This window comes from Mchenga conophoros, linkage group LG17, assembly GCF_057382185.1.
Source record: "Mchenga conophoros isolate Kocher_MC1m ecotype Shallow Benthic linkage group LG17, M_conophoros_male_GT1.1, whole genome shotgun sequence".
Taxonomy (NCBI): domain Eukaryota; kingdom Metazoa; phylum Chordata; class Actinopteri; order Cichliformes; family Cichlidae; genus Mchenga; species Mchenga conophoros.
In genome coordinates this window covers 37,778,277-37,794,657 of record NC_140542.1, presented here as the reverse complement: position 1 = coordinate 37,794,657, position 16,381 = coordinate 37,778,277, and the positions used below count along the sequence as shown (strand labels likewise).

At 42.1% G+C, this 16,381-nt stretch overlaps 2 protein-coding genes across 2 annotated transcripts in view; one reads left to right on the top strand and one right to left on the bottom strand.

Moving 5' to 3' along the window:
- Positions 1–760: 760 nt before the first annotated feature.
- LOC146555892 (FYVE, RhoGEF and PH domain-containing protein 4-like) lies at positions 761–11,321 on the top strand. The gene is made up of 16 exons (XM_085251876.1): positions 761–1,040; positions 3,572–3,712; positions 3,840–4,404; positions 4,529–5,006; positions 5,216–5,361; positions 5,592–5,748; positions 5,829–5,967; positions 6,151–6,209; positions 7,337–7,480; positions 8,549–8,721; positions 8,841–8,871; positions 8,978–9,061; positions 9,202–9,327; positions 9,420–9,563; positions 9,662–9,802; positions 10,771–11,321. The coding sequence occupies exons 1-16, from the start codon at positions 920–922 to the stop codon at positions 11,068–11,070; spliced, it is 2,949 nt and encodes a 982-aa protein (XP_085108002.1). The 5' UTR covers positions 761–919; the 3' UTR covers positions 11,071–11,321.
- The window catches only part of LOC146555891 (DENN domain-containing protein 11-like), a 15,305-nt gene continuing 10,089 nt past the window's right edge, over positions 11,166–16,381 (bottom strand). The window contains exons 4-9 of the mRNA XM_085251878.1: positions 15,759–15,915; positions 15,529–15,667; positions 15,087–15,218; positions 14,795–14,945; positions 14,085–14,153; positions 11,166–13,806 (exon numbers count right to left, since the gene is read on the bottom strand). Coding sequence (XP_085108004.1) covers positions 13,611–13,806; positions 14,085–14,153; positions 14,795–14,945; positions 15,087–15,218; positions 15,529–15,667; positions 15,759–15,915 — 844 coding nt within the window. The 3' untranslated portion in view covers positions 11,166–13,610. The remainder of the gene's footprint in view (positions 13,807–14,084; positions 14,154–14,794; positions 14,946–15,086; positions 15,219–15,528; positions 15,668–15,758; positions 15,916–16,381) is intronic.

Sequence of the window (16,381 nt, the reverse complement as noted above, 5' to 3'; positions counted from 1 at the left end):
AAAAATTACAGATACCATGTATGGCGCTCTAATGCTCTCGTGGGTGTATTGGTAATACTTACAAACAAATATGTTGTAATCAATAAGCACTGTCATCGTGGTATGATGCTGTTTCATCAGTCTTAAACCCACTGGCTTCCTCAAAACGCCTCGCCCATCTCACGGTCTTACTGGGCCAACATGCAGTAAAGCTGAAGGCGGCTTGTTGTTAGTGCACTTTCATTTGTAACTGCTATCGCTACAAATGACTGCTTAAAATAAATTTGCCACTTTATGAGCTCACCTTGTGTTACATCATTTGGAGAAGGGCTTACTGCCACTTTATCCCCCTGTCTTCGCCTCAGGACTCATTGTAAAAAACATTTTTTGTGTGTGTTTAAGGCAGCGTGTCAATAAACAGCTTCAAATACAAATGGCTTATGTTTACTTCCAGGCTCTGGGGAGGCCAGTCCAGGTCGATTAAAACATGATTGTACTTTTTTGCAGTTTTTGCATTAATAATTCCATAAATTTTGACAACACCCCCAATAGCACTGGGTGAAATGCAGCCCTCATCTATCGATCCATCTATAGATATATATAGATGACCAACCATATATATAGATGGCCAATGACCAAAGCAATATTGCTTTGGTCATTGGCTGCTTGCTCAGTCATTTCAGTTCCGCGGTTCCATCCACAGTGGTGAAAGTGATTGCGCTCTCTGATTGGTCTGCGTCCTCCTCCAGTGGACTTCAATTAGAGGCGGGGATTTATCAGCAGCTGTACGTGACGTTAGTGACGCTGATTAAACAGGTGAAGCAGGATCTTGTATTTGCTGGTATTTCGCGTTTGCTCTCCGATTGATTAAGAGCTCGTGGACTTCAGTGAAGCGTCTGCTTCAGTGGGCAGAATTTGAAAGCAGGGCTGCTCTGTCACCATGTTTGACCTGAAGAAGAGGAATAGTTTGACTCTGAGGGACAGCCGTGGGACGGAGGAGTTCAGACGAGTGGCGGTCAGACGGAAAGTCCAAGGTCCTGTGGGTGACTGTCAAACCTCAGGTGAGATACTTTGCGCTTTGGAAGGCTTTATGATGTTATTGGCTTCTAGACTGCATCAACTTTGGGTGTTAATTAAAAATAAATAAACAGATGAGAGTTTAGCTTTTGTGTTGATGCTAGTAGTTTATCCTTTCAAGGGGCAAATGTAAACTGCAGTGAAAGCTGGTAGATATAAGCTAATATTCACAATAAAACTCATATTACACTCATACTCATAACCAGTACTTATTGTATTCTGTATTATCCCGTTTCTATGTGTAGTTGCCAGTTTTACAAATTTATAAGCTAATACTAGTGAACTCTAAATTATCAGTCCAGCAGTAGAGACTGCATGCTATAAAGTTTATAATGTTTAGCCTCCGGAGGCCATTGTTTGTGGTGCTGTAATTGTGCATATAATATTTATACTTTAAAGGGCTTTCTAATATTTTGTCTGCAAGTCGAAACGCTTAAGAGCAAAGAAAATGCATTGAAAATAAAAAGGCACAGCTAACACTGGCAGTTTTGGCTCTGTATGAGGGTGACCAGGGCAGCAGGGTAAGGGCATTGACCCTCCTTGTTATGCACGGATTACATCAGTTAATACTATTTTGGTTGCTTTGTAAATCCAGTCCCTTTGGATTGTTCTCTCTGTGTGTATTTGAATTTTTTTTTAGCCACATTTGGCACCGTAGCTTGTTGGATTACTGATGTGAAATCTCTTCCCCCTGATTCAGCCTGGACTTTGGCAGTTTGTGCTTTGAGACCACCATTTGTCAGTTCCACTCAAAAGCGTCCACACAAAGTCTTACTGTTCCCTCACTGAGGCAGAATTATGTGCTTAGAAGTATGTTGGTGTCAATGGTACTGTCGCATGCAAGAGTGGCATCCATATTCTGAATGCAAATTATTCTTTAGGTTACCACTCTATGCAAAAAGCTGTGTTTTAGAACACAGCTTTTTGCATAGAGTAGTTTTTATTGCATGTTCAGAAATGGGAAGAAAAGGCAAAGATTTCCTTAAGATAACTTAAAACATTGCCTTTACTGTATGATGCAATTATGCTCAGCGCCATGCCCTCTGCACGGCAGAATAACCCACTCTGGCTCTATCTAAAGGTAAGAAAACCTAACAGTAGCTTTCAGCTGGTAGAGGAAAAAATAACAAATTTCCCAAATTAGTTGTTGATTGTTATTAAGAATTGTATTGTTGAATGATCTACCTACGTGCCCTTTAAAAACCTCATAGACACAGTTTCACTTTATGATAGTTTATTTAAAAAAAAAAAAAAAAGTCAGTGTGTTTCTTTGCAGTTCCTCTCAGATTCATGTTGTCTTGTAAACGCTGATGTAACTAATAAAACTGGCAAAGGTTAGACTCTGTGATGAAATACCCAGAAGTAAGAAGAGGAAGTATTACATAGTTCTCTATGTAATACTTCCTCCTGTCGGCTTTAGCCCCTCCACGTGACCAATCAATCCACCACACTTCAGCAAGGCGTTAGTTGGAAAGCTTTACACTCTCTAACAAGTAGCTAATATTACTGCGTAGGTTTGGCTATAATGTGCAGGTAAGGAAACGATAAGTTACACAATTACAAGTAGTTGTTGTTGGGTAAGGATGTCAGTCAATACAGTTAGAGGTCAGATTTCAATGAAGCCATAAATACTGTGTGTGGTTTCTTTTGTTTTGTTTTGTTTGTTTTAATGGGACTTTTTTTGGGGGGGGGGGTAGTTAAACTGGTCGTACCTATTACGACCAGTTTAACTAACAATGAAAAATGCTTGTGGAGGATTTGGAAAGTAAAAGAATCCTTACTGTGTGTGCATGCATGAAAAGGGAGCTTTATTCAGTCACTGCAGAGAATTCAGGTACTTGACTTTTTAATATTAACAAGATTATTAATAACAATATCATTGTGGGAAAATCACCACCTGATAGAAAGCATGAAATGGACTAGCACACTTTTTTTAAAATTTATTATTATTTTTTTAAATAAAACCTTTAAGTACGTTAGTTAAGAATTGGAGGGGGCAGCTAATGTTTTCAGAAAATGAAAAAAATATTTTTACTTAGAAATAAAAACAACTTTTCTTGATTTATAAAACTTAAAAAAAGCTAAGAATATTTGAATGACACTTGCACTCTTCTTCATAAATCAATAAAAATTTTAGCAGCTGAAGAAGAAATGCTTTAAAATAACCAGGAAAAATGTCCAGTGAACATGCATAAAAACATTTAACGAGATTAAAAAAACAAAATCAGAGCTTTTAATAATGCAACTATAGTAGAAATTTTGGTAAAGGAAAATGACCTTGAATCATCCTCTTCAGTTTAGAGATGTCTTATGTTGTTCCCCGAAAGCAAAAAGGAGGATCTGTGAGGCAGATTCCTGGTCGTTGGCTGTAGCTGATACTAGTGAAAAGTTTAAATTGTGGCTCAATGATTTTACAATGTTTAAATGTTTAGTTTTCTGAATGTGTAACCAACTGACTACAATAACTACAACATGCAGAAAGCATGTGTGGTTTAATAACAGTGTTTGTTTTCAGATGTGAGCAGTGGTGTGAGTGGTTCATACAACGGTGGCCATGCTCATGGCAGAGTTTCTGGACCAGAACTGATCGCAAAAATTGCTACAGAAAAAGATGATGAGAAAAGCCCAACGAAGAGATCACCTTTTAAACCCCAAGGTAAGTTTAAAATCCTGCAAACTGCATACACAACTTGCAATGTTGTTGCCTCACATGGCAAATTTGTTACTGTAGCTGTTCATTGTTCTGCAAAGATGCTCAGCAACCACAATGTCTGTCTTTGCAGTGCCTCCTCAACCAGATCACCTCCAGAGCCCTCCGAGGGTAGGACAAGATCAAGCCTGCAGTCTCACTCCAGGAAAAGTGCCACCCCAGCAAAATAATGGAACAGAGGAGAACCAGAATAGATGCAATGGCGTTTCTATTTCCTGTGTAAGCCCACAGAATTGTTTAGACTCTCCAAGTAAAGAAGGGGGACGTTATTTTCTGAATGGGGTTTTGGATCCACACATCAACCCTGCCAGACATCCTCAGGGGATTCTGAATCTTACAAGCAGGCCACTATCAGGATCTCCAAGCCCAGGCAAAAGAGGCATTCAGAGCTGTAGCCCTCTGAGAGAAGAAGGCCACAGCCCCGGTAAGCTGTCCCCAAGAAACTATAGACCTCTCACGGGAAAACTACGTGCTTCGAGCCCTGTTCAAGGGAAGATGGGAAGCTACAGCCCTGCCAAGAGTTCTAAATCCTTGCTAGGACTGCACAGAATCTCAAGCGAGAAAATAGAAAGACGGGAGAAGAGAGCAGGAAAGTCTCTGAGTGTGCCTGACCTGATTGTGTATTTGGATGAGAGCAGGTAGTTGTTCAGTATGTGATATGTTCTTGTAGTGCGTGTTGCATAGCAAGTGTAAAAGTCTTTTTTTTTTTTCTTTTTTTTTAATTGATTACATTTATTTATTTATATTTTTTTTCCCCTCTAGGATTCCCTCAGATAAAGCTGAGCGCTCTCCACTCAAACTGCTGCACTCACCCAATTTTAATATACCTGCCATCACCGTCAAAGCATCAGCTAAGCATAGACGCAGTCTTACCACAAATGAAGAGCATCTGTTACACAGCGGCATAGAGCATTTCCCAGGACAAATGAATGGCATTGTGCAGGAGAACAAACAGCCAGCAGCAAATGGGATGAGGCAAAATGACAAAATGGAAGAAGGCAAGATACCTACAGGGTATGGCTCCAAGTTTTTCTGCCAGTGGACAGTGGCAACCACAGAAGATGAGAAGATTCACAATGAGAGAGCTGAACAAAATGAGGAGGAGAAACAGAAGCAAGAAGAGAGGGAAGGAGATGAGGCAAACAATAAAGGGAGCACAGAGCAGAAGCTGTTTAACATCGCTACTGAACTCCTGCAAACAGAGAAGGCCTATGTGACCCGCCTCCACCTGCTAGACCAGGTGAGTGTTTATGCTGTTGGCACGTCTAAAAGACAAATATGTGCACAATGCTTAAACGGAGAGTTATTGAAATGAAACTTAAAAACTGTTTAATCCTGTAGAATAATCATGTTATCACTGCTGTTCATAAGTGACGTTTACTTGCTGTGTAGAAGATTAATATCTGTGAAACTAAATGTGATGTTGCATTTCGCTGCCTCCCACCTCAGGTTTTCTGTTCACGCCTAACAGAAGAAGCAGGTCGAGGCTCATTTCCTCCCGAGGTGATAAGAAATATCTTTGCGAACATTTCCTCAATCTACTCTTTCCACAGCCAGTTTCTGCTGCCTGACCTGGAGAACTGCATCACACACTGGTGAGTCTTTCAGAGAGTTGGTACACTTCATAAACTTGCAACCCAAATACAAACTGCCTTATTGTTATTATTGCTATTTATACAGTTAACCTGAGAAGCTCATAACCTTCATATTATCATAAAGCTAAATGCTTTTGCACTCTTGTCCAAATTATTGTTTCATTTTAAAGCCAATGTGAACCAACATGTAATGGCTCCCTACATTTGCCCTCTCATCTGCTTAAATGTAGGTGTAAGAGCCCAGGCCTGGGTAAGGTTCTTCTACAGCACGCACCCTTCCTGAGGATGTACGCTGACTACGTCAGAAACTTCGACCATGCAGTGGAGCTGGTGAGGGCCTGGACCGAACGCTCCTCTGCTTTCAGAAACATCATCCAGGACATACAGGTAAGAAATATTCTGCACGGTATACATCATCGCAAATTCATATTCCTCTCTCATCACAAGGTTTTGTATGTCTGTTTTAGAGTCAGGGGATCTGTGGCAAACTCACCCTGCAGCACCACATGTTGGAGCCAATCCAGAGGGTTCCACGTTATGAGATGCTGCTGAAGGATTACCTGAAGAAACTGCCTGAAGATGACCCGGATTATGAGATTACACAGAGCAAGTTGTCTGTGTATTTATACCATTGACCTGTTCATTTTGTTATTGATGGTCTTGTCACACCATTAGTAATGGATGCTTATGTTGAATTTTTGTGTTGCCTTATTAATTACTATACATTCATCATCACTGTCCCCCATTTTTCTGCCTACTGTGTGTAATGCCTCCTGTCTCCTCCAACAGAGTCCTTGCAGACCATTTCCATGGCAGCCACACACTCTAACAGTGCCATCCAAAAAGCCGTATGTAACATTACTGATACTGTTTAGCAATGTTGTAAGGTTTTCCAGAGGTGTGGACTTGAGTCACATGACTTGGACTCGAGTCATTAATTTTATGACTTTAGACTTGACTTGAAAAAATGTTCTAAGACTTGTGACTTGACTTGGACTTTTACACCAATGACCTGGGACTTGAATTGGACTTGAACCGGTTTACTTGAAAAGACTTGATATTTCACCCCAAATATAAAATTTTACACGCATATTATATAGAAAGTGTGCACCATTAGTTCACTTCATTTATTCAAACCACACTCCATACATATGTGTGCGTGAGCTGTAGCACAGCCAATCAAATTAACCAGATTTTTAAAAAAAACTAAAAAAAAAAAACTTCAAAAATGCTGCAAGGAGTTATTTTTTTCAGGTACATAAACGATGAAGTAGTGAACAAAAAACCGAAATGCAATATGCAAAACATGCAAGAAGAGAATCACAGACAGATGGAACAACTTCCAACTTTCTCCGACAGTTGAAGTTGCATAAAGAACGGTAGGTGGTGGTGCTTTTGCTACGATGAGATGGCTGACTTCATCTAACTAGCAAATGTTGTCCAGGCTCCCTTGGTGATACGTGTGGGGTTTGTTTTTTGTTTTTTTTTAAATGTGTATGATATTTTTGTCATGCGATTTTAAAGCCGGTCCTACAAGCGCATCCAAGAATAACATGCAGCTTATCTCAGAACTGTCGGTGAAAATTATTCTTGGAGCTAGGTTTAATTGAGCTGCATTTTATAGAGGTGCAATTTCACAATTTGTGTATATTTTCTAAGTTCACTATTTCGTCATGTGTTGAGAAAAACAAAGATTTAAAAATTACATGGTCTAATATTTACTTTTCTTTTTTATATTTTATTTATTTTTTTAAAAAGACTCGAAAGGACTTGAAATTCAAAGTTTCAGACTTGTGACTTTACTCGGACTTTTACACCAGTGACTTGAGACTCTACTCTGACTTGCCTGACATTACTTGAGACTTGAGGATAAAGACTTGAGACTTGCAAAACAATGACTTGGTCCCACCTCTAAGGTTTCCTGATATTGTCTTGAACTGTTCCAGTATTTTATCTGTGAACATTTCCTTAACAGGAGGGTCTGAAGCGACTCTTGGAGATCTATGAGATGGTTGGAGAGGAGGAAGTCGTGAATCCAACCAACGAGTTTCTCAGGGAAGGTCGTCTGCTCAAGCTTGCTGCCAGGAACACATCAGCCACGGAGAGACACCTGTTCCTGGTTGGTGTATATAGAAACACATGCACACCCTATCTGTGACTGATTTTTCTCTTACCTCTGTCGTAAAGTTAGTAATATAAGTGGCTTAATCCCAAAAAGTTGATTCTGTTCATCTGGACGTTTTCGGTGGGAGAAACGTTTCGTCACTCATCCAAGTGACGTCTTCAGTCTCAGCTGACTGCAGGTTTCAATCTTATAAACAGTACAGTAATGACTGAAACCAGCCCAGTGAAGGAACAATGGGCTGGGAGGTCAGTTCCTTCTTCATGATTATGAAAATTCTCATGAACACTGATCAATGGCCATGAGTACCATTCAGAGTTGGGGAATGGCTGCACCCGTAGATCCCTCCCCAATTCAGAGATGGTCTTTCCATTTTCACTTGAATGGCCTTCTTGACTCTCACTTAAACCAGCATTCCTCCCTGTCCAGGATGTGTACATCCTCATCATTGAAAGAGCGTCCACTGGCCTGTAGGTGTGAATAGTCTGAAGAGTCCTGGCCTGGTGAGAAGGCCCTGAGTAAATGTGGTTATCCTAGTTGGACATTTGTCAAAGCTGAGCGAGCACCTAAAGAAAGCTCCAGCCGATCGAGGAGAAAAGGACAACTGCTCCATAAGCTAAAACTCTTAGTTATCCCTCCACCCCAAGGAATCAGTCCTCCAACACAAACAGAATAACATGGTGTACGCTGTTAAGTGCAGGAGGATTGCCAGGATTTCTACATCAGGGAAACCAAACAATCTCTGGCTAAGCAGACGGCACAGAAGAGCCACCTCGTCAGGCCAGGACTCTGCAGTCTATTCACACCTACAGTGGACACTCTTTCAATGATGAGGATGTTCACATCCTGGACACTCATCACTTGGATGAGTGCCGAAACATTTCTCCCATTGAAAATGTTACATCCAGATGAACAGAATGAACGTTTTGGGATTTCCTTACCTGGATGATTGAGCTTGCATGAAGACATAACTTGCTTAAATGGATATCTTTGTTTCACTCCAGCTGTCATCAGTCTAACACTAGTTCATTGCATAACTGATTGCTTGGTAACTTTTATCTACAGTTTAACAACTTCCTGCTGTGCTGCTCTCCAAAGTTCAGCCTGGTCGGTCAGCGTTTCACTGTGCGCTGCAGGATCGGGATGGATGGGATGCAGGTGCAGCAAACCACCAATGAGGATCATCCATACACCTTCCAAATATCTGGAAGGGAAAGGATCCTTGAGCTGCAGGCCAGGTGGATGTCATGATTGAAGCACATCAGTTCTTCTTGTTTATGTTTTTAACTATTTACTTAGATTGTTTTGAACAGTTACACTTATTAATTGTAAATGCATTCAATTTTGGTTTTCCAAGCTCCAAGCAAGATCGGGATGAATGGATAAAGGTATAATCAGATTTTATTTATTAAATTCTATTTTCTAGACATTAAACGATACATTGATTAGGAAAAAATGAGTTTTCTCATCTTCTAAAGCAAGTTTTGTCCCCAGGTGATTCGTGAAGCCATTGATGTGTTTCAGAAGAAAAATGATACCTTCAGACTGGCTTCTAGGGAGCTTATTGTAGCAGAACCAGTAAGTTGTATCAATTCTAGGAATATGGAGTAAAGGAGGATTTTCTTTCCTCAATGTTTATTCATCCATTCTCCTCAGCTTATTTAATTCAAGGTTGCCGGGGGGCTGGAGACTGTTTTAAAACAAAATGTGTTCCACAGACAGAGGAGCTTGGCAAACGAGCCCCTCGCTGGATCAGAGACAATGAGGTGATCCTGTGTATGTCCTGCATGGAGCCTTTTAACGCCCTTACCAGAAGAAGACATCACTGCCGTGCCTGTGGTTTTGTGGGTGACATGATAAACTGCAGCTTTGTATCACACAAAACTGAACTTTATCTGAGAACAGCTCACACATGATGGTTTCTCTGTTTCTACAGGTGGTGTGTTGGAAGTGTTCAGACTACAAAGTGGCTTTAGAGTATGACGGTTACAAGCTGAACAAAGTGTGTAAAGCTTGTTACGCCATCCTGACTGGCCCGAGAGGGGAGGGCTTGGATGGAAAAAAGAGAAGAATGCTGGATGTGAGCCTTGTCGTTTCAACTATTTAAACTTTATGGGTTGTTTTAGATCAAAAAGGCCACCTAACAAATTTTGATCATTGGTTTTTGTTTTTCCACAGTCCAAAGCATCTCCAGGGCCTACTGACAGTGTAATGAGTGGTTTCCTGCAGTATGGGGACAACCCCCAGACCTGGCAGCGAGTGTGGTCCGTGCTCACCAGGGCTGAGCCTCCGGTTCTTTACCTGTACTCCGTTCCACAGGTAAAGTGCTCTGAAAAAGTCAGGAATAATAATAATGTTGAAGGGATTTTGCTTTTACATATAAGGGTAAAACTGTGTTTCTTTGGGACACCAGGATATTATGTTACAACACAGCAAATACTTTATACAGTCAAATGAAGACAGACTTGAAATGCAGCTGGGACTGTAAAGATGGTATGGTACAAGCAGTGTTTGCCCCTCAGCTGTAAAAGACTGATGGGGTGTTGCGGTCACCCTGCCGGGCAGGTGGGCAACACGGACACAAAGTTTGCGAAAGTGATAACTCGAGAATGAAGTAATGTAGGACTTTTAAATTGATACCATAGGTGCATCTACTTGGGCATGGGTGAGGATCTCCAGGCCTTCAGGGCCAGTGTTCTGCAGGTTTTAGATTTTACCCTGGGTCAACACATCTGAATCAAATGATTAGTTCATCACCAGGCCTCTGGAGAACTTCAAGACATGTTGAGGAGGTAATTTGGCCATTTAAATCAGCTGTGTTGGATCAAGGACACATATAAAACCTGCAGGACACCGGCCCTCGAGGCCTGGAGTTCCCCCGCCCCTGCACTAGGGGGTTGAGGGGTATGACTGGCCACCACCAGTGTTTGGATAATTGGTCAAACACTCCTTACTGTACAACAGAACCCTTTGATGACAAACGTCCTTCGTGTCTGACTGGAGTCTTCTGTTATTATTAAACCAGTGAAGGCAAAGAGAGCCTACCTATGCCAAACATGCTTTTAAATACATCCCTCCACAAGTCATTTGGTCTCCTGGTGCACATGGTTTTCTTTCTGTTCTTAACGAATGTACTGCTGGTTGGTGTGCTGCCCCTCCCACAGGTGAAGGATGGTGTCATGTTATAAAAGGGTTCAGCCTCCAGTCTTTTATTGCAGCCCTGCTATGGGTCTTGTCATTTAAAACAAACCCTTTTTGAATCATTGTTTGTGTCCCTACATTTCCAGGATTTAAAGCCCCTCTTCACTATACCTCTACTGGGCTGCAGCGTAGAGGCTTTCCCCCAGGCGTTTCAGGGTCAGTCCTGCTTCTGTCTGACCCAGTCCAAAACCAGCCACACTTTCACCTGCGATTCTCGGGACATCAAACGCAGCTGGCTGAGTGCTCTGAAAGTTGCTGTGACAGGATGGCGTACAGCATGCTCACTGGCTGTTTGTGACAACAGCAGAGGAATCAGGTCTGGCATTAATGGGAGTCTCAGTGGTGAGAACTTTGTAGTCAGTGGCAACAAGGAACATCGCTCTTGAATGTTTGTAGTGTGTCACGTATGCAACAGCAGAACAAATGTCCATTGTTGTAAAATGAAAGTTCATGAATACAAAGGTTACAGTACTCTGAAAACTGTCTTTAAAAGTGTTGTGCACTTTATTTCAGAAATGGTTTACAGTAAAATAAATAAAGTGAAGGCGTTTTAACGTGAGTGAGACTATCCCTTCAACTACGACTGCATTTGCTTTAGCTCTGTACAAGTGCTAAGGTGCCAAGTGGAGAGAGAAAATGTGCTCAAGGTTATTTTCTTACAGCAGACAGTAGAACACACGATTGCAAAGAGTTCCAGTGACACACAGAGGCTCTGCGGGATCACGATCGCCTTATAAAACACATTCAGCTGATCCCATTTCTTCACATATTATTACAGTAAGTGGATATTTACACTCAACAGTTTACAGCTAAGCAACAAAAACACGAAAAGAACTGGAAAAGGAATGTTTACATCCTGTCATGTCTGCAGCACATAGAAACCAAAAGCACCAGGTTCATTTACTGTACAGTGTGTTTCAGTCACTGAGATGATGAATACAAATGTTCCTGTCTGACTGCATGTCCATGAAGCGGTCATGTGATGACAATAAAGAAACTTCCTCACACATTGGCTGTAGTGTTTGATGGCAGTTGTATCTGACTTGTGGAAACGTGCAGGCTAAACCTGAAAACATCCCACAAGAAGGAAAGCAGATTTGAAGCTCCATTAGGATAGTTTTTCACTTTTACATGAACAATTGTGACAGGAAAAGCTTTCCTTTTGATAAAATTGCCACCAGAGCTCTGATGTCCTTTATACATGTTGGTTGTGCAGTAGAACCTCACATTTAAGCCAGCTTTTATCTACGATCAACAGTTGTTTTAACCAAAAACTGATCAATCCAGTGTGCAGCTTACAACAGCTCTACAAACTTTGCTGCTAGCTGGTGCCGTGGTCCTATCTGCTAAAAGAGCTAACTCATGCTATTTTAGCAGTGAGCTTTTGAAGACAAAGGAACTCTTAAAAAAACCAAAAAAAAAAAAAAACCTGAACAAACAAATGTATAATTATAAAAAATGCATTAGTGTTTTAAATAAAGTGAACCTATATTCTCATTTCCAGCTAAATGGTTCAGCTCTAGGACTAGGATGTACTTGAAGGATCCTTGCTCAACTTATAAGGGGCCTTGGTGTAGCCCTTGAGTTCATCCTGTGTTTGAAGTTTTAGCTCACTTTCACCTTCTCTTCTGATTGGCTGCCCCTCCGGACAGCAAGTGGGTGGGGCATCTGCTACCATATTAGGAATATCCTCTCTTACTGACATCATACAGAGCCAGGATCAGTCTAAGACCTGAGCTTTTGTTTATAGCGATTTTTTTTTTTTTGCACGTACACTGACCTCAGTATTTCACAGTATCATCTTCTTTCGGTTGCTCTCTATAGGAGTCGCCACAGCGAATCGTCTGCCTCCATTTCACCCTATCTCTAGCATCCTCTTGTCACAACAACCCTCTGCATCAATCTTCTTTGTCTCCTTCTTTTCCTCCTGCCAGCAAGCTCCATACTCAGCATCCAGAAAAGGAGGCAATAAAAAGCTAAAGCACTCACCCCCTGACTTGCTGGAGGTGAAAATATATAGTGAGTTCATTCTCTTCCTTACTTTCTCTTGACACTGGAGATGGTAAATTAAAATGAAAAATGAAAGAGACTTTGGGTGCCAACAAGCCATTTCAAAACTCCTCTATGTGCATGGAGACAAATGATCTGTAGTCTTAGCTTTGCCTGGGAGATGTCAATGAAATTACTCAGCAACATCTTCCATTAGCTGCTTTAAATGCCACTTAAACGCTTATGCTTATGGACTTAAGAGGAAGGCAGTTTGACCTGTTAGTGAGGATACAAAAAAGGAGGCCCTGATATCGACAAAGAGGCTTCTTAATTGGATGTTTAAATCCAGCACTTGATACAAGGAGAGCAACAGTGGCCTGAAATTTGGCCCTCCAGACACACATGGACACACGACACAAAGGAAAAATCGATATTTTATACAACAACCCTAACTCTTTTACTTAGATACATTAATTTTCAGTTTGAACAAGTTTGAATAAAAGTTTCCATCTCTCTGTCTTCATCTTCCACTAGATGCCCCAGTTCTGTTTGTTCCAGTTTAGCATCAGTTATATCATCGATCCTGGGTTCGGAGAGGCTTCCTACGGTGTTCAAACGACGCGTTTCTTTCCTCGGCCGAGTTTGAGAAATTCAAACAGTGACTTTATCTCCTCTGTGAAGCTGTGCTGAGTAAAACTAACTACGTTACTTTCGTTTGTACCACAGCAGCTGACTTATTGTTGATCCTGCCAACAGGTTATGAAGGAGCAAAACTACAGCAAACAAAAGAAGCAGGTGGAGATAGAAAACAAAACGAAACAAAAGCTCCAGAGATGTTTCTGGACGCTCAAACTGTCCTGAAGACTCCATGAAGTGCAGCACTCTCAGTTGGCTCGAGGCAAGTCAGCCCACCTTCTAAAACCAGCAGTGGCGACTCTCAGCTGCAGCACAGCTGCTCTGACACCAGCAGGGTGTCGTAGCCGTAGATCTCCAGAAGGTGGAGCAGGAAGAGCCTGTCTCCGTGCGGATCCAGGCCCATGGCCCTCACGCTCTCCTGGGTTACGGTGGGGTCGGGGCTTCCTGCCACCTCGCTCAGCGTCTGGAAAATCCTGTTGTTCTGTTCCAGGAAAAACCTCGGGTAGACCAGGCAGACAAGGCAGACGAGTCAGTCACTGAAATCTGTTCAATCTGTTCTTTTTTCCTCCACTATTCATAACAGTAACTGTGGAGAAATCACAAAATCAGCACAAAACGACCCTCTGTGACACGTAATAGCTACCATGAGGATAATAAAGCAGGCTCACTGCCTGTTCACTGTTCTTTCTCTACAATCTTCATAAGATAGAGCCGTGTCTGCTCCGAGTACTGTAGTTAGTCACTAGACCGATTAAATAAACTGCTCTGTACTCACAGAATAAAGAGATCCTCTTCACTGGACACACAGTCTCCATTCTCCTCCTGGGAGTACAGCAGCATCTGTCTGCACACACACACACAATTTACAGAGGTTCTCATAAGACAAAGTCATCCCAGCGTGCACACATGCAGCTGCTAGCAGTAAAACGAAGGCCAGGCTAGCAGCCCTGTGAGGCTGTATGTAGGCTTAACATGCTAACCCCACCAGCCAGCAGGTCCGAACCACCAACATTAGCACGACTAAATGTATAGAGTTAAATCATAACGCTACAGCTGCAAACTGTTTCTCCTGGGTTATCATGTTAACTTTTGCTACATGTAAGTACAGTAGGGGCAGCAGTGGGTCAGTTCTGTGAGCAAAAATGCTGTACGGAGGTCAGAGGTCAGAGGAGAATGTCCAGACTGCTCTGAGCTTACTCAAATACCTGCTGGGCCCAACCAAAGTATGCAGAAGAGCCTCTCTGTGCACACAATTCATTGAACCTTGAAGCAGATCGGCTCCAGCAGCAGAAGACCGCACCGATAGTCACTCCTGTCAGCTTAATGAAGGTATGCCATGAAAAACTAAGGCCGTTCTGAAGCTAAAAGCGTACTAGCAAGATTTACCAAGTGAAGAAGAATATTTGTAAAAAAAAAAAAAAAAACCCAAAACAAAACTCAAACTTTTGAGCCTGTTAATGTTTTAAAAAGCAGACTTTAGCCTACCTCTGCTCGGTGAGCTTACGATACTTTTCCCTGTCGGCTGTGCTGAGGCGGAGCAGCGGCTTCAGGCCGTCTCTGTAGGTCTTTACATTCTGGTTATCTACGTACACGTCGTACAGATCCTTCTTCTCCTCAAAGATCTTCTCAGTGGTGCCTAAACATACAAACATGCAGAATCCCTCAAATTTAAGAACATGCTCAGCTCTCCTGGTTACACATCAGCCCGATGAGTCTGTTTTTTTAGTGAGGCTTTTTGTTTTTAACAAACGTCAACTTATTTTGAGCATCTACTTACACGCGACATAGGAAAGCTCGTTCTCCAGGGCGCTGATATCAGCCACATTAACGTAGAAGAAGGGCCGGAACTCGGGCACGGCCACGCCCACCCCGGGGATAGAGATGTTTGCCAGGCAACAGCAGCAGTACACTGACGGGGTGGAGGGAGAAATTAGAGAAATGATGCACGAGTGTGGGGGAGACCGAGAGGAGCAGAGCAGGTAATGTGCGCGTGATGTGTGGGCTAACAAAAGCTGCTACAGCTGGAAAGGAACTGTTTGTCCTGTGATGTGAAATCCCCACACCGTGACAGCTTAGTAAACAACAAAGATTTAATTGGCTGATTCTGTTTTTTAAGGACTTGATTAACATTTCCGGAAAGAAACATTTTTCACTACCTTGCTGAGGACCAGATGACAAGCAATAACAGGGAAGTCAACCTTCATCCAGATGTTTCTCACCTCTGTAGCAGACCACACCCACGGGTGGAGGAGAGAAGATGAGGATGCGTCGGCGGAGAAGAGCCAGTTTCCACAGTACCATGATCTGCTCCCCGAAGAAGCGGATGAAGTGGGACATGCAGCCGGCCGGGTGGGTGATCTGCTCCAAATGTATCCAAGTGAAGAAATATGCATTACTGAAGAACAAATAATCATTTAAGCTGTTTTAGGAATAAAATGGTCCATCCCACCTTCATCTCAGGATGCATGCTGTGGTTGATTGCTGCACTCCAAGCATTGGCTGGTAACGCAGTGACAACAGCGTCTCCACTAGGGGGCAGAAGTGCTCTCTTGTCCTCATAGAAGGCCTCAAGGTGAGAGTAGTGGCCCGGGGACTGAAGCTGGAGCCTAGAGAAAGGTAACAATGGCATCCAAAAAAAAGAAAGAGGTAAAAAAAAACAAAAAAACAGCGGGTTATTAAAAAGAAATGCAGATACCATATGATCAGTTTAACAGACACCGTCTCAAATCAGTTCACTGCTCTGTGTCTGCACAGATGGTGCTGCTCAGGCCATCAGCTAATTAAGTTAAAACGCAAACACTGTTCATCAGAGCGAGCCGTGATTTCAAAATAAAATGTGGAACACATAACTCTCGCTCATTAGTGCAGCGGTGTTGTTAAACAAATGATCATCTGCAGGGTTTTGTTACACAAATGAATTTCTGTATGGCCCTTAAATCATGCTTTAATGTGGCTCAAATTCCCATCAATATGCGGTGGACTGGACGTCAGTCTGAGGGAAAGAAAATGCTAAGTCTCAATAACTAACTTAAAGCTGCCAAACGAAAGCTATTCACATTTTTTTCAGGACTT

Coding starts and splice junctions, on each gene's coding strand:
- LOC146555892 (XM_085251876.1), top strand. CDS start 920: ATGTTTGACCTGAAGAAGAGGAATAGTTTGACTCTGAGGGACAGCCGT. Junction 5,968..6,150: donor GGATTATGAGATTACACAGA/GCAAGTTGTCTG, acceptor CTCCTCCAACAG/AGTCCTTGCAGACCATTTCC. Junction 8,722..8,840: donor ATCCTTGAGCTGCAGGCCAG/GTGGATGTCATG, acceptor TGGTTTTCCAAG/CTCCAAGCAAGATCGGGATG.